General features: G+C 39.7%; 1 protein-coding gene across 4 annotated transcripts in view; it reads right to left on the bottom strand.

The window, feature by feature from the left end:
• The window catches only part of LOC124605578 (WASH complex subunit 5), a 194,399-nt gene that overhangs the window by 69,603 nt on the left and 98,289 nt on the right, over positions 1-26,507 (bottom strand). For all 4 annotated transcript variants that reach the window (XM_047137357.1, XM_047137356.1, XM_047137355.1 and 1 more), the window contains 3 exons: positions 19,214-19,449; positions 16,365-16,616; positions 8,226-8,408 (listed from right to left, as the gene is read on the bottom strand). In XM_047137357.1, coding sequence (XP_046993313.1) covers positions 8,226-8,408; positions 16,365-16,616; positions 19,214-19,449 — 671 coding nt within the window. The remainder of the gene's footprint in view (positions 1-8,225; positions 8,409-16,364; positions 16,617-19,213; positions 19,450-26,507) is intronic.

Here is a 26,507-nt window from a genome sequence, read left to right as displayed (position 1 = left end):
GCAGTGTCTGCTGCACTTAGAAAATAGAAATGTCTTTCAACTGCAGTCAAACACCACACTATTTCTGCTTACAAATTTCTGAGTCCACTTCCTGAGATTATGGCTGGTGCCGGTGCTTCAGATGTGCTTCCTTGTTGAGAGTTGGATACCTGTGCTGTCACTAACGATTCTCTGCCTTCTAGGAAAAATACATATTTTGGAACAATGTACCTTGTACACGCTTGTCGGATAAATTCAATAAAAATTATGTTTTCTAAAATATCTCACCAATAACACTATTTTCTGCAATGCTCTCCTGTTTTAAGGAAGACTATTGGAAAAATAGCTTAATTTCACATTTTTGTTATAGTATCAAGATGACGATAAATAGTTTGGACAAGAAGAGAATAGAAGCTTTCGAAATGTGGTGCTACAGAAGAATGCTGAAGATTAGATGGGTAGATCACGTAACTAATGAGGAGGTATTGAATAGAATTGGGGAGAAGAGGAGTTTGTGGCATAACTCGACAAGAAGAAGGGACCGGTTGGTAGGACATGTTCTGAGGCATCAAGGGATCACAAATTTAGCATTGGAGGGTAGTGTGGAGGGTAAAAATCATAGAGGGAGACCAATAGATGAATACACTAAGTGGATTCAGAAGGACGTAGGTTGCAGTAAGTACTGGGAGATGAAGAAATTTGCACAGGATAGAGCAGCATGGAGAGCTGCATCAAACCAGTCTCAGGACTGAAGACCACAACAACAACAACAACAACAAGATACTGCTTGTGCTGATTTGATTTAGTATCACTCCAGAGGGCGGTTCCTCCCATCAATCCTACATCTGTACTTTTATGGCACCGTCTACAATATACAGAGGTTTCAGATTTTGGATCAGCTTGAATCCAAGGATACTCCAACTCATAAAGTGGATTATATCTATAATTTTAGAAAGTGTATAATATACAGCAAACTCAGTTTATTGGTGTTTGTTGGCAGTGTGAAGGCATCTAATTGTTTAAATATAGTATTTTATTTATTTTAAACAGTTCAAAATAATTGTATTTTTTTTCATCTTTCCATGCAAAAAAACTCTCTTGTTTTAAATGCATAAAGCATTCCTACACTGTGTATCAGCTTCAAAAAATTAATTTAATGATTTCTCCCTGCATGTCTATTATTATCATGTGAGCATTTTAATGTGCATTAAAACATTCTTAAAAATCAATACATAAGGCAATGAGAAATTAAAGGCTATTAAATTTCCTAACATTAATTTTGCAGACTACAACACAACTTTTGTAACATAATTAACAATACACTTAACCCTAAATTTTGTTTAAACTCAAACAATATTCTATGAGTTACCTTTTTTACAGTAAACAGCTATCAATCAACTAAGTCCCGCTGCAAAAAAAAAGAAGACTATGGACTACACGCAGTGGCAAACAACAAAAAATGTTACCATTTGCAATTATGAAGTTAAGTCCCCCAACCCGATGCTGTTTGTTGTGACATCATCTTGTGCTGTAATCCTGCTGTTTTATAATACTGGAGGACTTGACCTGGTGTTTATACATGTTTAACATACCATGTTTATGTTAAGTGCACATAGCTTTTGTACTGCATACTGCAGCAGGAGCTATCACCAGTCTGATAATCGAAGTTTACCAAAAATGAAGAACATTAAGCAAAAAAGTAAAATTAATCGGATGTGTTGCACTGTGTTTGTAGAAGTGACGTCATAAAGTATTGCCTACATAATAAATTTATTTCCTCTTCAAAATAATAAAGTCCTACACATTAATATACAATATATAAAACAATGGAAACTCCACATAGGAATATCAACAATGTAGGAAAAGATAGATTGTTACTTACCATAAAGAAGACACGTTAAATTAATGACAGGCACAACTAAAAGACAGTTACACAAAGAAGCCACAGCTTTCATCAGCAAATACAGAACACACACCATTCATATAAACAAGCAAGCAAACCTCACACACACATGACCGCCAACTCCAGCAGCTCAGGCCAGAATTCCATTGGCATTCTGGCCTGAGCTTGTTTGTGTCTATGAATGGTGTGTGTTTCTCTGGTTCCCTTTTGCTGATGAAGGCTGTGGCACAAAAGCTTCACGTAAGTGTCTTTTAATTGTGCCTGTCTGCAACTTAACGTGTCTTCTTTACAGTAAGAAGCAATATATGTTTTCCTACATTGTTAAAATATATAAAATTAATACTTAAAAATCAAATTCCCAGGTTCTCCTGGCTTTTTAAAGACGCTCAAAAATCCTGTATATATCGTTGGTTTTTTTTTTTAAATTCACAATGCAGTACGCACACTATTGAAGTTAATGTGGTGCCATTTTTCTAAGTCAACCATTATCATTGCACAATTACTCAACAATGTCCTCTACAGCTCCTCTAAAGCTAAGGCTCAAAAGTAAAGCAAAGCAGACAAAGATGAAAGGATGTTTGGTAGTTCCAGAAGTATCAAGGTTAACTACATTCCAATGCCACCTCATACCACACAGTTGCACAGCTGGAGGTGCACATTCTTGTTATCTAATTGCAACACCCCAAATTCTTTGCTATACATGAAAGCATTTGGATACTTGTCACAAAATATTTCACTTCTATTCTGTAATGTGGTGAACATCACTTTATCTGTTAAGGAGACATGCAGCAGTTCTAAATGTGATTCAAGTGCTGTTATTATTATTGTTATTACTATTATTGTTATTATTATTATTATTAGTAGTAGTAGTAGCAGTAGTAGTAGTAGTGTTTGGTGACACTGCATGTCTGCAGCAATGTCTTTTCACACGACAATACGGAATTAGGAGTGGGAATTATACTTGTCAATTCAAGTTACTGTCACATCCCAAATTTTAAATGTGCATCTGCATATCATGTAATGAATTTAACACTTAAACAGTGGATAATCCAGGATGGAGTGTAACAATATAATGAAAAGAATAGTTGCAACTCACCATATAGCAGACACGCTGAGTCGCAGAAAGGTACAACAAAAAGACTATTGGAAAGTTAGCTTTTAGCCAACAAGGCCTTTGTCAAAAGCAGACAGCGTGCACGCGCGCGCCCACACACACACACACACACACACACACACACACACACACACACATTTGACCGCAGTCTGTGGCAGCTGGAGCCAGACTGTGAGCAGCAGCACATTATGAGAGAGGCAATGGGGTGAAAAAGAGGAGGCTGGACAGGAGAGGGGTAGGGACACAGGGTGGGGCTGGGGGGACAGTAAAGTGCAGCTGGAAGTGTGCAAGGATGGGGTGGAGAGTAGGGCAGCTAGCTGCAGTTGGGAGGTTAGAGTGAGGGCAGGGGAGCAGAAAAGGAGAGAAGTAAAAAAACTGGGTGCGTTCGTGGAATGAGGGTTGTGTAGTGCTGGAATGGGAACAGGGAAGGGGCTAGATGGGTAAGTCCAATGACTGACGAAGGTTGAGGCCAGGAGGTTACCACCCATTATCCCTCCCACTCCTTCTACAGTGGTATTCCATCACCCACCAAATCTACACATTATCCTCATCCATCCTTACAAAACTCCTACCCCCCAACCCATTGCCTTATAGCTCACTTACCTGTAATAGACCACCACCTACTCCAGTCCAGTCACAAAACTTCACCTATCCCATAAAAGACATGGCTACCTGTGAAACCAGTTAAGTGACCTACAAGCTAAGCTCAAACCACTGTGCTGATTTCTACATGGACATGTTAACCAATAAGCTGTCTGTCCACATAAATGACCACCAACAAACTGTGGCCGGGAAACAACTGGACCACCCTGTTGCTGAGCATGCCCCCTGCGATGATGTCTTTCATTTCAATGACTGCTTCAGAGACTGTGCCATCTGGATCCTTCAGACCATCACCAGCTTTTCTGAATTGCACAGGTGGAAAATTTCCCTGCAATGTATCCTGTGTTCCCATAACCCTCTTCACTTCAACTTCCATTAGTCATTGTCCTTACCCATCTAGCCCTTCCCTGTTCCCATTCCAGCACTACACAGCCGTCATTCCACCAACATACCCAGTCTTTTTACTTTTCTGTATTTCCACTACCTCCCTCTCTCCCCCACCATCCATCTAACCTCCCAACTGCAATTAGCTGTCCTACTCTCCACCTTGTCCCTGCATGCTCCCAGCAGGACTTTAGTATCTCCCAACCCTAACCTGTATCCCTTCCCCTCCCTGCCCCCGCCCCCCCCCCTTACCCCCACCCAGTTGCCTCTCCCACAATGTGTTGCTGCTTCAAGTCTGGCTCCAGCTGCCAGAGGTTGTGGTCATGTGAGTGTAAGTTGCGTTTGTGTGTGTGTGTGTGTGTGTGTGTGTGTGTGTGTGTGCGCACAGGTGCGTGTGTGTATGCTGTCTGTTTTTGATAAAGGCCTTGTTGGCTGAAGGCTAACTTCCTGCAACTCAGCATGTCCACTATATGGTGCGTAGCAACAATCCTTTTCATTATATTGAATTTAACACTTAGTGTACAACAGACATAAAACTATGGCTATTGTAGTAATTGGAATGTGCAGCGGAAATAATTTACGTCATATCATTACTATCATTTTCCATGTTCTCGAACACATATTTATGATTCCCACAAATTTCTGTGAGGTATGCAGATCTCATTGTTTCTGCTGTGATGGCTAATGATGGTAGCAGCATCACTGAAGAAAATAATCGTTATTTTTGAAGTCTTTATTGTTGTCCCTTGCTTTCTAGGCATTAACTGACAATCAACTTCTCTCTGTTTCATGCTTTTGTGCATTTTTGTGTTGATTTTGTGTTCAAAAAGTGCAGTGAAGAGGAGAAATGTTTCGGGCAAATGGTTTGCTAAGTCCCTCACAAGTCTCCAGAACATGAAAATGAAGTATTTAATGAAGGTTCACATTATAAATCATCTGAAAATAGTGTAACACTAGAACTCCTTTTCCTTTTTTTTTCTGCAGCAAATACTATTAAATTGGAGTTTAATTTAATCCCAGCCATACCAAAATAAGCATGTTTAAAGTAGGTAGTCGAATAAACTTAAAAATGCTTTCAATTTCCAACTACAGAATTCAACACACAAGTTATAACCTCCAAAAAAATCACAAATTTTAGTCAGTCCCCAGGTAATTACTGCTCCCCATGAGACCCCCACCCAAAGTGTCCACCGTTTTCTGCCACAGGCCCTGCTTTCGCAATGCTGGAACACAACTATTGTACAGGGTGATTATAATAAAAATTAAACTTTCAAACCACTGTGGAAATAACACCACTGGTCAGAATGATGTCAAATTGCAATGGAATATTATCAGAAAAGAGGGAAAACGTATGGCAGAAGAAAAATAAATAATTACAAAATGCAGCAATAGATGGCACTGTAAGCATCATAATTTAATAGTAGTTGACTACAAATGACAAATGAATGATACAACAATGCCTATGGTGTACATCTGACATTAAACAAACTGTACTACTCAGTGTGCATGGGTGTACAGGTGTGATACTGTTAGTTACATAATCCCATCCACCACGGCAAGGTCATGTCACAACGGATGGGAAAAATAAGTTTTTAATTGTCCTGAGGCCAAAAACCGCATAAACGGCATTAATAAAAATCAAATCGTATTATTAATTTCTGTTTGACTGGCGTAAAACATGTTCAATACGCTGTCCACCGTTTTCTGCCATTTTCTGCAACAGGTTAAAACTGAGGAACAGCATGTTCCACAACTCATAGAAGTGTTTCCGGGGACACGTTTAGAATGTGTTATGCAATGCCTGCCTTCAATGCAATCGGAACACTGAACACAACATCTTTCCAATAGCCCCACAGCCATAAGTCACACAGATTAAGATCCGGTGAACGGGACAGTCAGGTTATATGGAATGGCAGCTGGTAATTCTAGCATTTCCAAAATGGCACATCAGCAGCTGCTTAACTGGATTTGCAACATGCGGAGGTGCTCTGCCTTGCATAAAAATGAACCCATCAACACATCCACACTGCTGGAGAGCAGGAATGATGCAGTTGCACAAAAGATACTCCTAGCACTTACCAGTGACGTTATAGGTAACAGGACTGGAAGCACGTGTTGCTTCAAAAAAAAAATGGCCCTATGATAAATGATACCATAAACCCGCACCACACAATGAACTTTTCAGGATGAAGTGGCACTGGTTGATTTGCGTGTGGATTTTCCATTGCCCATATTTGACAATTCTGTATACTGATATAACCTGTCAGATGGAGGTGGGCTTTGTCTGTCCACAAAATCTTCCGTGGCTAATCATTTTCAACTTCCATGCAAGTAAGAAATCGTGTCAACAGGAAGCAACTCGTGCACATGGATAATTTTGAATGGATAGCAAAGAAGGATGTTTCATAGGATTTTATGTACCGTGCTCATGGGTATGTCCAATGTTCGGGCAATTCTCCGTGCACTACACATTTGCACACCACCACTTCATCTCCTCCTGGACTGCTGTGGCCACTGCTTCCAGTGATGTTGAATCAATTCGTTTCCTCCCTCTACCAGGTTGCACACGAAAAGAACCCATCTTTTCGAATTTCTGAATCATCTTCTCCAGACCCACGGCAGTCATCGGACCGACGCCTTTTTACAGACCCTTCAGCGTCCAGAACTTCTGCAGTGTGACATGTTCACAGTCATCATTCTTGTAATACAGCTTTACAAGCAGAGCACAATCCTCAATTGCGACATCATGGCGAACATTGCAGATGCTAAAGGAGGAAACGCCTTGTACCCAGCATGTTTATACCAACTTCAATAGGTCGTGCACATGACAGGTGTTTACATTTACGTATTCTGATACATACAATGCCATCTATTGATCAATTTTCACACTATTTTTTTTTCTTATGCCATACACTTTCCCCCTTCTCCGATAATATTCCGTTGCAATTTGACATCAATCTGACATGTGGTGTTATTTCTACTGTGTTTTAAAAATTTAACTTTAATTATAATCACCCCGTACAAGTATGAAGGTGAGTAGAATACAATACTGTAGCAATTACAAAAATTACACATCAAGTTTTAGTGGAACATGAAGTGACTATAGTGGAGAAACAACAGGTGTAGCATGGGAAGAATGACTGCTTGTCGAGTTTCTGACTGAGCTGTTATTTTCCTAGTTTTATCTCCATGGCCTCTACAGGATCAATACTTAGGGGACCAAGGTATATTAATACTTTCTGATCTGAAGATAAGATTTTTGAGCTTTGAATCAGTTCTTGTGAGATGTACAGTGTCTTTCATTGTGTGTCTGCCAGTCAAGATTTTTTTACTGTTTCTGTGACATTCTCCTATCAGTCTAATATGTTTTTGATGATTTGTACTGCCCTTCTTTGCATAAGCCAGATGTCAGTACCCCTACACTTGAACAGTATTCCCATCCATGGGCCATACAAATGTTTTGCATGTAATCTTTTTTATAGAAAAATTGGTGGCACACATTATCCTATCAAGGAATTGTTGCCTGCAATTTGCTTCACCTACAACTATGTGACTGTTCCATGTTATATCTTGGCACATCATTAGTATCAATTGTGTGGCATGAATTACTAACTAAGGTTAGGAGCCATTAATGTAGTAGTCAAAGGCTACATAACATTTATGCTTCAAGAAATGTATTACATTGTATTCCTCCAGCCTAAGAACTTATTTTCGCACAGGCTGATGGGCGTATGTATGTGTGTGTAAGTGTAGTCTAGCTCAAAAAACAGATTCAGCTGAAGGCTAGCAAAGTTATCAGTCTTGATTATTTGGCTTCTGAAGATTCAACAGCTCTACTGTGCAGCAAGTTGTTACTTTTACTCCTAAGTTATTTCTATTTACATTCTACAAAGACTTTCCATTACCATAGTGAGACTCATATTTAGTATCTATCAAATCATTAATGTATAGCATGAACAATAATTGTCCTATAGCTCCTCTCTGGCTCATACCAAGTACAGCATTACTCTAGCGTCTATACCTGACACTCTACACAGGATAATATGCTGTGTCTTGCCTATGAAATTATCGAGCAAGTTACAATTAATGTTAGGTAACAAGAGGTACTGAATGAAAAGATTTTCACACATCTACCAGCAATTCGAAAAATACTAGTTTATCTGATGGGGAACAAGATGTCAACAGCATTATAAAAATTTAGATCTTACTTTAACAGAATTCATAGAATCTATTTACACTAACCTTGCTTTTCTGGTTGAAAACCAGTAATGTGTTGAGTGCAGTAGCTATTTGTTTAACAAGTTCTTTGCGAATGCCATCTTCCAGTAACTGTTTTGGATCCACACGGATAATACCAACTAAAGTACTTTTCATTTTTAGAATACCTTCTGTGAAGACTGAAACAGCATGTGTTAAGCGTGCAACCTGACAAAGTAAAAGCAGATTATCAACATTCAGCAAACGCTCCATCAATGACCATTAACTTAAAATTCTAAGAACATTTTCTTTGAAAGGAGAAGGAACTATAAAATAATAATCACTTTGCAGATATGGTATAAAGGACCATACAACTGTACATGTGCATCCTGCCCAAATATAACCGAAATGAAATGCAATTAGCTTCAACAAAGACATATTACTATCTAGTATGACATAACACAATATTAGTTTCACATTAACGGAGCTTTTGGATAACAAAGTGCACTGCTGTCTAATTGCTTTACAGAGCTTTTTTTCAATTGGCAGTTGCACACACCGTGTTTCTCCCTGATAAAAATTGTTATCTCCAAAGTCAATGTCCTCATCTGAAGATGAAGAACAGGTCGTCATTGAAAATACTTAATAAATCTTTATCAACTGAGGATGTTGTTTACAGTTTCTCTCGATAAATACACCACAGATTGAAACAGAGCCAGATTACATTTTTGGAGACCTTTTTAAAGCAACTGATAGCATAAATCATGAAACATTGGTAAAAAAAACTGCATTTTAATTAAATTAATGAGTAAAAAATCATGAGTTGGAAAGAATGAAGAAAGTTGAGCTCAATATTTGTAAGATGGCAAATAGAAAGCATTTTATGTGCGATAACAAATAAAAAAATATAGCTGTAATAATGTACCATAAGCTACTCTTTATGGCATAATCCGTATCACTTCAGGCACAGGGTTACCTTCATAGTCTCGGATGTTATTGAATTCAGCACATGTTAAAATTCAAGAGTAAGTAAGAAACATGTATTTTTTTATTTTCTACAAAAAATTTCCTGCCTCGAGATACAGGCCTCCAACGATGACACCGCGAACACCATTTTCAAGATGTTAATTTCGGAATTTTTTTTTAAAATGCAGTACCTCTGTAACAGTTCTAGGTATTTTGTTAGAGTTTTTTTTAATTTGAAAGATAATTGATTTATGATTACAATGGTCTCCTCTGTTTGGACATATCTATCAAAGTTCTTTTACAGCCGTATTTTGAATTTAGATTTTTTTCTGTTGATTAGTACCATGTAGTATTATATTCTCTGTAAAGGAGGACTTCCACTTTTACTTTGGGCAGGTTTTATTTTATAAAATCTTTTCTTTTTTTTTTTTTTTAACTTTCGTGGGTAATGTATGTCTTCACATAAGTTGTTTCTTACTAATTTCTTTGTTAATGGAAAATCTCATATAAAGATGTGAAACAAATACTAACAAAGAGATAGAGGGGCTGGCCAGTACTTACCTCAGCTCAGTACAGCCGATAGATACACATAAAACAGAACTGAAAATTTACATTCCTAGCTTTCGGAACAAATGTTCCTTCATCAGGGAGGAGAGAGGGGAAAGAAAGGGAAGAAGGGAAAGGAGATTCAGTTACTCACAACCCAGGTTATGAAGCAACAGGGAAAGGAAAATGGGAGGGTAGCAAGGATGGAGGCATGATTGTCAGAGGGAAGCCAAAGATATTCTACTGTAAGTACTGAGACAGCTTCAAACCAAAGAGTATGCATACAGAAGTAAAGAGGTATATAGTATAAAGATAAACACAACTATGTAGGATGAAAAGATGTGTGAATGGCTAAAGAGGAAAGAGAAAGAGAAGAAGACTGAAGAGTGAATGGGTGTGAGGTTGTTTAACGTAGGTTCAGTCCAGGGGGATGGCGGGATGAAAGGATGTGTTGGAGTGCAAGTTCCCATCTCCGCAGTTCAGAGGGACTGGTGTTGGGTGGGAGAAGCCAAATGGCACATACAGTGTAGCAGGTTCCTAGGTCCCTAGAATTATGCTGGAGCGCATGCTCCGCTACTGGGTATTGGGCATCTCCTAGGCGGACAGTTTGTCTGTGTCCGTTCATGCGCTCAGCCAGTTTAATTGTTGTCATGCCGATGTAAAAGGCTGTGCAGTGCAGGCATGTCAGTTGATAAATGACATGTGTAGTTTCACACGTAGCCCTGCCTTGAATTGTGTGTGTTTTACCAGTAGCGGGGCTGGAGTAGGTGGTTGTGGGGGGATGCATGGGGCAGGTTTTGCAGCAGGGTCGGTTACAGGGGTAGGAACCGCTGGGTAGAGAAGGTAGTCTGGGAATATTGTAGGGTTTAACAAGGATGTTACGGAAGTTAGGGGGGCGATGAAAGGCAACTCTGGGTGGTGTGGGGAGAATTTTGTCAAGGGATGATCTCATTTCAGGGGTTGACTTGAGAAAGTCATGTCCCTGGCGGAGTAAGTTGTTGATGTTTTCGAGGCCAGGATAATGTTGAGTGACAAGGGGGATGCTTCTGTGTGGTCTGGGGGTAGGAACATTGTTGTTGGACGGGGAGGAATGTATTACATACATTCCTCCCCGTCCAACAACAATGTATTACATACATTCCTCCCCGTCCAACAACAATGTATTACATACATTCCTCCCCGTCCAACAACAATGTATTACATACATTCCTCCCTGTCCAACAACAATGTTCCTACCCCCAGACCACACAGAAGCATCCCCCTTGTCACTCAATATTATCCTGGCCTCGAAAACATCAACAACTTACTCTGCCAGGGATATGACTTTCTCAAGTCAACCCCTGAAATGAGATCATCCCTTGACAAAATTCTCCCCACACTACCCAGAGTTGCCTTTCGTCGCCCCCCTAACCTCCGTAACATCGTTGTTAAACCCTACAATATTCCCAGACTACCTTCTCTATCCAGCAGTTCCTACCCCTGTAACCGACCCTGCTGCAAAACCTGCCCCATGCATCCCCCCACAACCACCTACTCCAGCCCCGCTACTGGTAAAACACACACAATTCAAGGCAGGGCTACGTGTGAAACTACACATGTCATTTATCAACTGACATGCCTGCACTGCACAGCCTTTTACATCGGCATGACAACAACTAAACTGGCTGAGCGCATGAACGGACACAGACAAACTGTCCGCCTAGGAGATGCCCAATACCCAGTAGCGGAGCATGCCCTCCAGCATAATTCTAGGGACCTAGGAACCTGCTACACCGTATGTGCCATTTGGCTTCTCCCACCCAACACCAGTCCCTCTGAACTGCGGAGATGGGAACTTGCACTCCAACACATCCTTTCATCCCGCCATCCCCCTGGACTGAACCTACGTTAAACAACCTCACTCCCATTCACTCTTCAGTCTTCTCCTCTTTCTCTTTCCTCTTTAGCCATTCACACATCTTTTCATCCTACATAGTTGTGTTTATCTTTATACTATATACCTCTTTACTTCTGTATGCACACTCTTTGGTTTGAAGCTGTCTCAGTACTTACAGTAGAATATCTTTGGCTTCCCTCTGACAACCATGCCTCCATCCTTGCTACCCTCCCATTTTCCTTTCCCTGTTGCTTCATAACCTGGGTTGTGAGTAACTGAATCTCCTTTCCCTTCTTCCCTTTCTTTCCCCTCTCTCCTCCCTGATGAAGGAACATTTGTTCCGAAAGCTAGGAATGTAAATTTTCAGTTCTGTTTTATGTGTATCTATCGGCTGTACTGAGCTGAGGTAAGTACTGGTCAGCCCCTCTATCTCTTTGTTAATTTCTTTGTTACAATGTTTATTTCTATTGTCTTCATTGGGGTTATTTCTTATCACTTTCTTTGTTGCAGTTATTTCTTTTCACTTTCATTGTTGCAAGTATTTCTTACACTTTGTTATAGTTTCTTGTCAGTTTCTTTGTCGTGGCTGTTCATTGCAGGTTTCTGTATTGTAGTTGTTCAGTGCTAATTTGTTTACTGAACAGGCTTCTAAGAAATCTGAGACCATCCTGTGAGTTCTGTGTTTTCATGAGGAATTTCCAGTTGACACAGTTGCAGTGTGTTCTGCAAAAAGAACTGTTTGAAATGTCTTCTGACTAGGGCCACAGGAGACTATTTGCATATCCATAAATGAGTGATATGTAAGACAAACAAAAAACAGACGTTGTTCAGGTTGGGAGTAAGTGTTCTCATTTGAAGACTCTGTTTCAAAGTTAAAATTTTTCCAGTGATGACTTTTTGTGTTCTAAAAGTTTTGACAGAATAACAACAATGATACTATCTGAACAAGTGAAGCCTCCCATGGTGTAGATGATGCAGATTTGCATCAATAGAGGAAGAATTAAATGCCCTGAATCAGTAAACTATAGAGGTAGGTGTTAGTCCTGTTAAGAAACTGTGGTCAGTGAGGTCTAGTCATAAGCTCTATGCATAAGGAAAGTGCAGAGCAATTACTAAAGCTATGGATGAATACACTACAGCAAACTGACCACACTCTTCAAAGTAGAAATTCCATCTTCAGAAGAAAATGAACCAAAACAGTCTTGCACCTCTCACCAGGAATTTTTCACAAATATCAATTCAGCTTTTGAATATTGTGCACCCTAAAAGTGAAAAGCTGCAAGTTTTAACCATCATTCCAGATACATTTTCAAAGAAAACACTTTTGTACCATGTTCCACTAGTATCAAAGTACATGTAGACAAATCGAGAAATGTGAGATCTGTAAAAGAAGTCCTTGGAAGACCAGGTCCCTATTATTGTCATCCTGTAGAACCAGCTCAAGTTCAAGTTCAAATAGTGCAGACATTTTATCTGGAAGATAAATGGGACTGTTCTCGTGAGAGTGCCAACAAAAAAGACCCTATAACTGTAACAGTTGAAGGTCAAAACATTGTGAAAGTGAAGAGGTACATGACTCACCGTATTAAACAAACTTTTGCAATTTATAAGAGCAGCTATACAACTTCACATATTGGAAGATCAAAATTTTGTGCACAAAGACCTAAGTGGGTAGTTCCACACCCACCTAGATATGTCTGTTTATGTGTGTAATGTGCAAATTTAGAATTGATTGTGTAGTAACATTGAAAAAAGTGCTGGAGCACGTGACACATAACATCTTGGTTGGGTGTGTGAAGTCGTTAGTAGTCTGTGATGTAAAGCAAGAGACTTGTTTGTTTCAAGAGTATGGTGACTGCCCTGGAAAAGAAGGTCTGTCTTTACAGACACTTGGCCTGGAAGACATAGTAGATAACTCTGCAGAAATTACATACGTGACATGGGAGGAAAATAAACTAATCAAGAAAACTGTTGCCTTTGACAGTTTCATTGATGAACTTGGTAAATGGTCAGTGAAAGCAGTAACACACTAGCATCTGAAAAAACTGCAACAGCGACACATTGCAGAAGTGAAAGGGTGTGTACAGGTTGAAGAACTATGTTTAGTGCTTCACTGTGATTTTGCTGAGAACTGGTCTGTAATTCTCCCACAAGAAGTACAAGGGTATCATTGGAGTAATGAACAGGTTTCAATTTTTACAGGAATGACATATTTTCAAAACAAGACCACTAGTGTAGCAGTTATAAGTGATGACACAGGACATGACTCAGCATACGCTTTGCTAGTGATGCGCAAAATTCTTCAACTGCAAACAGGGGCAGAGAAGATCATCATTATTTCTGATGAAGCTCCTAGTCGTTTTAAAAATCGTTGCCAGCTGTTTGAATTGAGTAAGTCGCTTGTGCCAACTGACTAGTTATAGGGTGCTACTGGTCACGGGAAGGGTCCCTGTGATGGTGTAGTACGCCTGCTGAAGCACCATGCTACAAAACTTAATCTTTCCAGACCACATACAGCTGTGATTCAGAATGGTGAGGATTTTACAAGAGTCTGTGATGTTCACCTGCTTTATTTCATTGTTGATTGTCCTTGGTGTTGAAGAAAAAGCGTTGTGATACTGGCTGAAAAATGGAGGGTGTAAGTTCAACACTGACTACTTTAAATGACGTAGCCGACAGGTGCACATTTGTGTTTCACAGTTCTTTACTTTCACTGTTCCCCCCTCCCCACAATAATACACAGTTACTTGGCCAGTGCACTAATTTTTAACTTTCGATAAGCCTCATTAATAGGTTGCAGGCAATAATCTACATACTGCTACAATAGTTTACTGTTGAACATCTACGAGCAGTAAAAACCTAACCACACATTTCACAGTCTTTCAAATAAATTGAATACACACTGTCATTGCTTTAACACATGGCCTATTGGTGTAACACTTATTTCACAGTTAAGTTGATTCATTGAAATCGGGCCCTCATACATCATCACAATAATAGGCACTGAAACTACACACTGTTGGATGTTTATTTTACAGAAATTACATTTAAAACTTAGCTCATTCTATTAATTGAATACATCGAAAACTTCCTTCTTTTTAACAGTTTCTTCTACTCAAAAGTTAAGCTGAATGATTTGTTTAAATAGCGAAATTAACAAATATCATTACACAAACAATACTTCTGACAAAACTGTTAATTAGTTCGGAATTAATTAAAGGCTAGCTTTGCTAACATGTTTTCAAATAGAGCCAAATAGACCCTATAAGAATACTGTAAGTTGTCCCTCCAAATGTTTACAATTAGTACAGTTTATATTTGTTTATAAGTCATAAATAGAATTTAAGTTACGAAACAATTACTGAATTCACCCTATGACAAAACAAACTAACTAGGCATAGTCAAAATAAATTAGAAAATCAATTACATACAAAATTAGATCTGGTGGTATATTCTTTATGACTAAGGGCCAACCTATTTCTTTTATAAAAATGCAGATTATACTCGCATATGTTAATGATAATTAGTTAGACATTAAAAAAATGAATTTTAAGAGGGCAGATGGGAAAACAACAGGGGAAGTAAAATTATCCTAGCTTGCTTCGTCACAAGTCGTGAAATCTTACATGTCCACAGCCCTCATTCTGGAAACCTCATTCTTTTGTCCAAAGAGGAAATTAAAGAAGTCTGAGAGCAGAAAAAAGAAGAATGGTCGAAACAAACTACTCCTATGAAAGGAATTCAGAAGATAATATTCAGATTCACAACCTGACAAAGGGAATGTTTGTAGTGTGTGTATGACTGTGACTGGTGGATTGCAGAAATTATAGACACTAGTTATGAGTTAAACAAAATTGTGGTGAACTTTATGCTACCATATGGACCAGCTGCTGGATATAGGTTTCCAGCTGAAGGACAGCAACAATGCCATCAGTGCTTACTTCCTGTTCACAATGTTTTGAAGACTGTAAGTACTCCAGTACCTATTGGTTCAACAGGAAGGCATCACTCCATATAAAAGGAAGATACTGAAGCAGTGGAACACATTTTTATTTCATTGACTGGCTCATTTCAGTACAAAACAGAGTGCACAGAAGTTGCACCTTTCACGCAAATTTTGGAACCATTTAAAATGTTTGAAACATGAGTCTCTCACTCATTTTTCAAAACTAAAATTATGTTAAATAAGACTAGGTTTCTATGAGCCTGTTATGTGATAATGTGGTAATAAAACAGATTTTATGTATGGCAAAAAAATTCAATTGTTTTTTTCAGGGAGTGTAGGATTATACGATACTAATAGGTAGGGGGAAAAAAAGAAAATCAAAATTTTATGGATTGGCATTTTTGAAAAAAAAAATTCCATAAATTATAAAAAAAGTTCAGAACGCTATAGTAAAAGAACATTGACAGATAAGTCCAAATGGAGGCTTTCTTTGTAATCATAAAGCAATCATCTTTCAAATAAAAAAGCCAGCAAAATTTCTAGAACTGTTCCAGAGATACAGCATTCTAAAAATTTTTCCAAAATTCGCTTCTTCAAAATGGTATACGCAGAGTCATCTTTGGAGAGTTGTATCTTGGAGCAGAAACTTTTTGGGGGGGAAAAAAAAAAAAGTGTGTTCCTTGCTTAGTCCTTCATTTTAACATATGCTAAATTTAATAACATCCTAGACTATGGAGGTAAGATATTTCCTGTCCTAGCTGAATTGATATGGACTACACCTTATGTAACAAAAAACAAAATGATCCTTAACCGAATCCTGCATCTTCGCAGATGGACAGTGACAACATACCTCATGGCGCTCTTCTAACTGTGCAAGCTCTCTCAGCCTTTCTTTCTCTAACCGTGTTGGCAATTCCTTTATGACATCTGTCTGCAGGTGCACAATACGAGCCATCAACCCAAACATTGTTTCTGGGATAATGTGTAGCACACGACGAACGTATGACACCAGCTCACCAGAGTAATACTGTGAAACTGACACCATATCAGCACTGCGAGCTTGGTTGATTCGTAACAGAGGAATCTCCAATGCAGATGAAAGCTGGAACAAAAATTACATGACATGGAAAACAGAATAAGTTTGGCTATAAGTGGGGAAAGTTATATTTACTAAAAAAGTATACTAGATAGTAACACCAAGTAAAGGAGTGTGGTGGCGGCAATTTGTGGCATTGGTAATACTAGTAGCGGATAATAATTTAAGCTGGCAGACATGTAGAGTAGTAAATCCGTTCAACAAGAGACATGAGTGGGCACCCCGGGCAATAAAAACTGCTGGGAGTAATATTGTCTTGCATGATCAGCAAATATCTACAGATTGGACCACAAAAGGAAGGAATATTATGGTTTGGCAGCCTGTAAATGACAAGTTCATTGGACACAGAGCATTGGCCTGAATACAGGAAGAATATGGGAAAAAAAAGACCAAGCCCATTCCATTTAACATTTGAAAGCATTCACATGGATTTCTGCAATGTGCTATAAAACAAAACAATGCAAGATCACTTTCTACATTGTAGGCTAAACAGAGTACGTCGTTTGGTAAATTGTTACGTCAATGTTCTGCCATATCTCAAACTGCAAAGGTATAGGATAGAAATATAAACCTCTACTTATGTTATTCTCAGCTAACACCTATAGGTATCCTCACTGATCATGTATAAATGAAAACTTTGTTTGAGACTAACAGGGAAGGCACAAGTACAAAGTTTGATGACATTTATATTGTGTTCTGTTACAGAATGTATTGCTTTCACAGTCTGGAGGTCTGTTTGTTAAGAGGAAATGGAACATTTTGAGAGATCCTTCTTCAAGTGTTAAGTGTCTTTGAATCCACTGACACTTACATGGTGTTTTTCTGAATTTATTCCATGCACCTTCCAGAATCAATAATGAAGTTAACGTAACTAACTCACTACAGTTCATTTTCAGAAGTAAAACATGTCTGTTGTGCCAGATGTAGCTGATAACTGCTGCCAGATTGGAAAGCAAGTAACTTAATGCAGATGAGTAGAATAGTCTGCTGCTTGACACAGTAATGTTGGTAAAATACCTGTGTACGTGTAATGTTTCAAAGTGATATGTACTGGAACAAGCAGATAAGGATGGTAGTAGCTAAGTTGAATGATCAACTTTGGTTTATTGGCAGAATTTTAGGAAAGTGTAGCTCATCTACAAAGGAAACTGTACAGAACACTAGCGCTATTTGAGTACTGCTCATGTGTTTGGGCTACCCAACAGTTCGGTTTAAGGGAGACATCGAAGCAATTCAGAGGCATGCTGCTATATTTGTTTATGCGAATATTATGAAGATGCTTCACGAACTCAAATGGTAATCCCTGGAAGGAGGACAATTTTCTTTTTGTGCTCCATCACATGCTTATACAAGTTGAGTATAAATGTAAATAAAGAACTTTCCAGTTGGCTCACAGTGATGGGAGAATGTGGCTGTCCTGGTTAGTCACGCGATTCCTATCCCGTAGACCATACTAACAACACATGTTATTGCTATAGGCAGATCATTTACAGGATTGTAACTGACTACTTACTTCCATTTAAAAATTTTTGTGGAACACTTCTGAGAAGATTTAGAGAATGGGCATTTGAAGCTGACTAAAGAATGATTCTACTGCTGCCAGAATACATTTCACTTAAGGACCATGAAGATAAGAGGAATCAGGCCTTATATAAAGACATATAGATAGTTTTCTCCTGCTATACACACAAATGGAGCACGAAAGAAAATGAATAGTAGTGGCAAAAGATACCCTCTGTCATGCAACATATGGTGGCTTGCAGAATATATATGTAAATGTAGATTTTGCTGAGCACACCCTGTGTGATTGTGACACAATGCACACCGACCAAATCGGAAATCACATCCAGATACACATCAGGGTCCAAGTTGCATGTGAGGACGGCTTTAGTCCCTGGGGGAATATTAATGAAAAGATTGCTCAGAATAAGCTAGAAAGCAGTGCTATGCAAGGAGTTGGAAGGAGGGAACTGTTTGAAGCTCCTAAAGGAAGCACTACTTAGCTGCCTGGAATAAGAGGTAAGAGATGTACTAACGATGTTTCTGAATGTGGTTAAAAAGAGATCACTAACTACACCAACAAACATGCAATCCAAATTCTCTTTCCTTAGAGTTGGTTGGTTGGTTGGTTGTTTTGGGGGAAGAGACCAAACAGCGAGGTCATCGGTCTCATCGGATTAGGGAAGGATGGGGAAGGAAGTCGGCCGTGCCCTTTGAAAGGAACCATCCCAGCATTGGCCTGGAGCGATTTAGGGAAATCACGGAAAACCTAAATCAGGATGGCCGGACGCGGGATTGAACCGTCGTCCTCCCGAATACGCGGCCCAGTGTGCTACCACTGCGCCACCTCGCTCGGTTTCCTTAGAGTGGTAGGAGTCCGATTGGAGAGCAAACTTTGGAGAACCAAACATCACGCCTATCTCAGTTTGATTAAATATTACACAGGGCATAAACAGGGAAAACATGTAAAAAGATATGTTAAACAGTCACAGCTGAATGAAAATCATTCTCTGAATAAATTTAAAATTCGTGGATCCATTTCATCCACTGTAATGAACAACTTTAAAAAATATCCTAAAGCATTATGATATTACTGAAATTACCTTGAGAAATGTTGCTCTCAGTTTTATCACTAGAGATGGATCCTTCTTAATTCCCTGTTGCATGTAAGAAGTATATGGGTCAATTATCTCCCACGCATAGCTGAGATCTCCTACAATTTGCAATGTGATTAGGACTTCCTCTTTTATGTTTCCTGTCCTCACCATCTGCATCAGGAAACGCCTTGTGTCTACAATGAACTGCTTTACCTGCATATTGGCCTCCAACTGATGAAATGCTGTAGAAAGACAATTGTTAATTTAGTTGTGATAACATTATAAACAATAAATGAACAGTGGCATAAAAAAGTATCCAAAAATACCAATGAAAAGTTTTTATTCGCGACTTCCCTGCTTTCAAATGGGGAAAAGTGGGGCGAATGATTCTGGTAGTATACTTCATACCCTCCACCACACACTTACACACGTTGAGTACAAGTGTAGATAAAGAACTTTCCAGTTGACTCACAGTGATGGGAGAATGTAGCTGTGCTGGTAAGTCACCTGATTCCATATACCATAGATCATACTAACAACAAATGCTATTGCTACAGACAGATCATTTACAGGATATTTATTTATTCGTGTCAGAAGTACCAGGACACAGACTGTGCTGATTCAAAAATATACATATTTGTATACATGAGTAATTCAAAGACATATTGTTGTTGTTGTGGTCTTCAGTCCTGAGACTGGTTTGATGCAGCTCTCCATGCTACTCTATCCTGTGCAAGCTTCTTCATCTCCCACTACCTACTGCAACCTACATCCTTCTGAATCTGCTTAGTGTATTCATCTCTTGGTCTCCCTCTACGATTTTTACCCTCCACGCTGTCCTCCAATACTAAATTGGTGATCCCTTGATGCCTCAAAACATGTCCTACCAACCGATCCCTTCTTCTAGTCAAGTTGTGCCACAAACTTCTCTTCTCCCCAATCCTATTCAATACCTCCTCATTAGTTACGTGATCTACCCACCTTATCTTCAGCATTCTTCTGTAGCACCACATTTCGAAAGCTTCTATTCTCTTCTTGTCCAAACTAGTTATCGTCCATGTTTCACTTCCATACATGGCTACACTCCATACAAATACTTTCAGATACGACTTCCTGACACTTAAATCTATACTCGATGTTAACAAATTTCTCTTCTTCAGAAACGATTTCCTTGCCATTGCCAGTCTACATTTCATATCCTCTCTACTTCGACCATCATCAGTTATTTTACTCCCTAAATAGCAAAACTCCTTTACTACTCTAAGTGTCTCATTTCCTAATCTAATTCCCTCACCATCACCCGACTTAATTTGACTACATTCCATTATCCTCATTTTGCTTTTGTTGATGTTCATCTTATACCCTCCTTTCAAGACACTGTCCATTCCATTCAACTGTTCTTCCAAGTCCTTTGCTGTCTCTGACAGAATTACAATGTCATCGGCGAACCTCAAAGTTTTTATTTCTTCTCCATGAATTTTAATACCTACTCCGAATTTTTCTTTTGTTTCCTTTACTGCTTGCTCAATATACAGATTGAATAATATTGGGGAGAGGCTACAACCCCGTCTCACTCCTTTCCCAACCACTCCTTCCCTTTCATGCCCCTCGACTCTTATAACTACCATCTGGTTTCTGTACAAATTGTAAATAGCCTTTCGTTCCCTGTATTTTACCCCTGCCACCTTCAGAATTTGAAAGAGAGTATTCCAGTTAACATTGTCAAAAGCTTTCTCTAAGTCTACAAATGCTAGAAACGTAGGTTTGCCTTTTCTTAATCTTTCTTCTAAGATAAGTCGTAAGGTTAGTATTGCCTCACGTGTTCCAACATTTCTATGGAATCCAAACTGATCTTCTCCAAGGTCCGCTTCTACCAGTTTTTCCATTCGTCTGTAAAGAATTCGTGTTAGTATTTTGCAGCTGTGACTTATTAAACTGATAGTTCGGTAATTTTCACATCTGCCAACACCTGCTTTCTTTGGGATTGGAATTATTATATTCTTCTTGAAGTCTGAGGGTATTTCGCCTGTCTCATACATCTTGCTCACCAGATGTTAGAGTTTTGTCATGACTGGCTCTCCCAAGGCCACCAGTAGTTCTAATGGAATGTTGTCTACTCCCGGGGCCTTGTTTCGACTCAGGTCTTTCAGTGCTCTGTCAAACTCTTCACGCAGTATCATATCTCCCATTTCATCTTCATCTACATCCTCTTCCATTTCCATAATATTGTCCTCAAGTACATCGCCCTTGTATAAACCCTCTATATACTCCTTCCACCTTTCTGCCTTCCCTTCTTTGCTTAGAACTGGGTTGCCATCTGAGCTCTTTATATTCATACAAGTGGTTCTCTTCTCTCCAAAGGTCTCTTTAATTTTCCTGTAGGCAGTATCTATCTTACCCCTAGTGAGACAAGCCTCTACATCCTTACATTTGTCCTCTAGCCATCCCTGCTTAGCCATTTTGCACTTCCTGTCGATCTCATTTTTGAGACGTTTGTATTCCTTTTTGCCTGCTTCACTCACTGCATTTTTATATTTTCTCCTTTCATCAATTAAATTCAATATTTCTTCTGTTATTCAAGGATTTCTACTAGACCACCTCTTTTTACCTACTTGATCCTCTGCTGCCTTCACTACTTCATCCCTCAGAGCTACCCATTCTTCTTCTACTGTATTTCTTTCCCCCATTCCTGTCAATTGTTCCCTTACGCTCTCCCTTAAACTCTCTACAACCTCTGGTTCTTTCAGTTTATCCAGGTCCCATCTCATTAAATTCCCACCTTTTTTCCCGTTTCTTCAGTTTCAATCTGCAGTTCATAACCAATAGATTGTGGTCAGAATCCACATCTGCCCCTGGAAATGTCTTACAATTTAAAACCTGGTTCCTAAATCTCTGTCTTACCGTTATATAATCTATCTGATACCTTTTAGTATCTCCAGGATTCTTCCAGGTATACAACCTTCTTTTATGATTCTTGAACCAAGTGTTAGCTATGATTAAGTTATGCTCTGTGCAAAATTCTACAAGGCGGCTTCCTCTTTCATTTCTTCCCCCCAATCCATATTCACCTACTACGTTTCCTTCTCTCCCTTTTCCTACTGACGAATTCCAGTCACCCATGACTATTAAATTTTCGTCTCCCTTCACTACCTGAATAATTTCTTTTACCTCATCATACATTTCATCAATTTCCTCATCATCTGCAGAGCTAGTTGGCATATAAACTTGTACTACTGTAGTAGGCATGGGCTTTGTGTCTATCTTGGCCACAATAATGCGTTCACTATGCTGTTTGTAGTAGCTAACCCGCACTCCTATTTTTTTATTTATTATTAAACCTACCCCTGCATTACCTCTATTTGATTTTGTATTTATAACCCTGTAATCACCTGACCAAAAGTCTTGTTCCTCCTGCCACCAAACTTCACTAATTCCCACTATGTCTAACTTTAACCTATCCATTTCCCTTTTCAAATTTTCTAACCTACCTGCCCGATTAAGGGATCTGACATTTCATGCTCCGATCCGTAGAACGCCAGTTTTCTTTCTCCTGATAACGACGTCCTCTTGAGTAGTCCCCGCCCGGAGATCCGAATGGGGGACTATTTCACCTCCGGAATATTTTACCCGAGAGGATGCCATCATCATAATATAAATATAAATATAATAAATTGAACACATAGGGAAAAAAGAGTAAGAAATCAATATTTACATAATACACACAACAGCAAGAAATCAATATTTACATAAGACGCACAGGAGTAAGAAATCAATTTTTACATAATAGACACATTTGCACTACTTGTATCCAGTATTTGGCAACATTGACTGTGTTGCTATAAGCTCAAGGCCAGTTCCAGTCCTGTACAAGAATATGGGCAGAAACGACACTTCAGGAGATGGCTTGTAGTTTGTTCATCTCCACACTAACACAATGTGTTTCCACATTGTGCAATGCACCATTTCTTCAAGTTGTCCTTCATTCTTGCAATGCTGGAGTGCAGTTCAAGGACTTCCACGTGCACCATCCTTCTTGGTGACCAGGTGGCAGAGTTTCTTCAATTACATCTTGCTCTGGATGGACAGGATGTCTTTTTTTCCACAGTTCAACCCTGGCTATACTTTGGTCTCTGTCAATTGGAACAGAAGACTGTAGAAAGTTCTTCCTGGACTTCAGTCGATGTGGTGGTGGCTGATGTTCGTGCAAGGGGTTGGTCGGGTTATTGCAGACCTTTTGCCTCTCGCTGCTAGCAGCTATCTCGCGTCTAATATTGGGTGGGGCTATACCTGTAAGTGTATACAGCTTCTGTATTGGTGTTGGCTTCAGACAGCCTGTGATCAGCCTGCAGGTTTCATTCAGGGCGGTGTCCACTTTTTTTGCCTGTGCAACATTGTACCACACTGGAGCGACATATTCGGCAGCGGAGTAGCAGAGTGCCAGGACAGTTGTTCTTACTGTCTGGGGGTGGGCACCCCATCCAGAACCAGCCACGTTGCGCACTAGACAATTTCGCGATGAAACCTTGGCTTTAAGGTTGGTGCAGTGTGCCTTGAAGGTCAGGGGGCGGTCCAGGGTAACACCAAGGTAAACTGGAGCACTGCAGTGTTCCAATTCCTTTCCATTCCAGTTCACATGCAGCTGTTGAGAAGCTTCTCTGTACTTCAGATGAAAAGCACATATTTTAGTTTTTGATGGATTTGACTTGAGATGATTTTCCTCATAATATTCTGAGAGAAATTTCAGAGTAGCAGTGAGGTTTTCTTCTACTGCCCCAAAATTCTTACCTTGAGTTGTCAATGCCAGGTTGTCTGCAAATAGGAACGTTCTTGTGTGGAGAGTGGTTGGTCACTGGTGAAGATATTAAACAGGACTGTAACTGACTACTTATTCCCATTTAAAAATTACTCATCTGGGACAGAGCATCTAAAGCAACGAATTTGTTGAGCAAAAGCAAGCAACAAGAATAGTGTGTAAAGTAAGTAACTGCATATACCGCAGATACTTTTTTTATAGATCTTTGAATTTTTAAGCTGAGTTTACACTGAGTTTGAAATACGTTTTGCAGCCATGTTTGCAACCTTGTTTGTGGGTACTACTGGTCTGAAGATTCGATGGGTAGATCACATAACTAATGTGGAGGTACTGAATAGAATTGGGGAGAAGAGGAGTTTGTGGCACAACTTGACAAGAAGAAGGGACCGGTTGGTAGGACATGTTCTGAGGCATCAAGGGATCACAAATTTAGCATTGGAGGGCAGCGTGGAGGGTAAAAATCGTAGAGGGAGACCAAGAGATGAATGCACTAAGCAGATTCAGAAGGATGTAGGTTGCAGTAGGTACAGGGAGATGAAGAAGCTTGCACAGGACAGGGTAGCATGGAGAGCTGCATCAAAAAACAATAACAACACTGGTCTACCAATGTTTGCAATACGCTGCAAAAACAAAAATAGCAATTCGTGGCTTTACTGGTACAGATCAAAGCAAACATTGTTTCTGGCCTATTGCCAAATGTCACTGTATGGTGCTAGTGTTTATTTATGTCACGACTAACTTCACAGGGACTTCCACCACAGCATAATAATTGTGTTGCCTGACAAAGTTTGACAAATTCAAAGCCCTATTGCCATGTCAAAACAACAGACGTTTGATCTTATCACACACTACTGATGCAGAGGGAGTGCCTGTGGAAGAGGTGAAGTGCAAACTATTAGAAATTCTTATTAAAATAGGAATCCATACAGAAAATTGGTGCTTTACATAACACCCACAGTAATAGAGTAGGAAAGACACTGAGGTCTCTGATAACACAGTAGAAACAAATTTCTTCATGTACACTACAAGGTGGAAGTGAATGTATAAAAAGCACAGAGGAAGCATCAGTGAGTTTGGATCTAGCATGGGGATCTATAGCAATACAGGTTTCCCATCACGTTTGTTAGAACTGACTATGACATTAATGCAGAAGAGGTAGTAGATGCTGTTAAAATAGAGCATTTTATTGTATATGATACAATGTAGGTATTCAACATACAGTAAAAGATACTTCAGTGTTATTTCCATAATTGAATTGCCTCTGCATAATCCTTTCACCAGTGTTTCACAAACTGCAGGATCTATTTGAGATATGGCTGGTGGTGGTGGTGGTGGTGGTGGTGGTGGAATGGAAGGGTGGCATCCTAGTGCAGTTACAGAAAGTAGTGCCGCCTTCCACATTCAGGTCATGCAGCATATCATTCCCTCCTTGTCTGCTATAGTATGTTTCTGTCCACACATGTCGTTAACTCATTCTCTTGTCAAGAAATGGCATAGTACACAATGTGAAATGTTTGCTGCCAGCTTCAGTGTTGCAGACAATGTGAACACACACACAGAAGTGTTTGTCATTTTTGCGGACAAGGACATGAACAACAAACATAGTTGCAAACATGTTACAGACTTTGAAACTTCCAGGCACATTAAAACTGTGTGCGGACCAAGACTCGAACTCGGGACCTTTGCCTTTCGCGGGCAAGTGCTCTACCACTGAGCTACCCAAGCACGACTCACGTCCCGTCCTCACAGCTTTACTTCTGCCAGTGCCTCATCTCCTACCCTCCAAACTTTACAGAAGCTCTCCTGCGAACCTTGCAGAACTAGCACTCCTTAAAGAAAGGATATTGCAGAGACATGGCTTAGCCACAGCCTGGGGGATGTTTCCAGAATGAGATTTTCACTCTGCAGCGGAGTGTGCGCTGATATGAAACTTCCTGGCATATTAAAACTGTGCGTCAGACGGAGACTCGAACTCGGGACCTTTGCCTTTCGCGGGCAAGTGCGAGCACTCTAAACATTTCCCAGGCTGTGGCTAAGCCAAGTCTCCGGAATATCCCTTCTTTCAGGAGTGCTAGTTCTGCAAGTTTCGCAGGAGAGCTTTTGTAAAGTTTGGAAGGTAGGAGACGAGATACTGGCAGAAGTAAAGCTGTGAGGATTGGGCGTGAGTCGTGCTTGGGTAGTTCAGTTGGTAGAGCACTTGTCCGCAGAAGGCAAATGTCCCGAGTTCGAGTCTCGGTCCGGCACACAGTTTTAAACAACCAGGAAGTTTCATATCAGTGCACACTCCGCTGCAGAGTGAAAATCTCATTCTGTTGTAGACTTTGTTCAGAACAATGTTAGAAACAACACATGTTTTTAAACTCAGTATAAATGTGGCTTTACGCTCACTTCCCAGCACTTTTACTCCTTAATGCCTATTGTTGTTGACAGCAAAAATCAGTACCAGATGAACAGTGATCTACAAAGCCAAAATACAAGACACACTAT

The sequence above is a fragment of the Schistocerca americana genome, chromosome 3, assembly GCF_021461395.2.
Source record: "Schistocerca americana isolate TAMUIC-IGC-003095 chromosome 3, iqSchAmer2.1, whole genome shotgun sequence".
In the NCBI taxonomy this organism is placed as follows: Eukaryota; Metazoa; Arthropoda; class Insecta; order Orthoptera; family Acrididae; genus Schistocerca; species Schistocerca americana.
The sequence above is the reverse complement of the archived record's forward strand: the minus strand, read 5'-3'. Positions and strand labels throughout refer to the sequence as shown.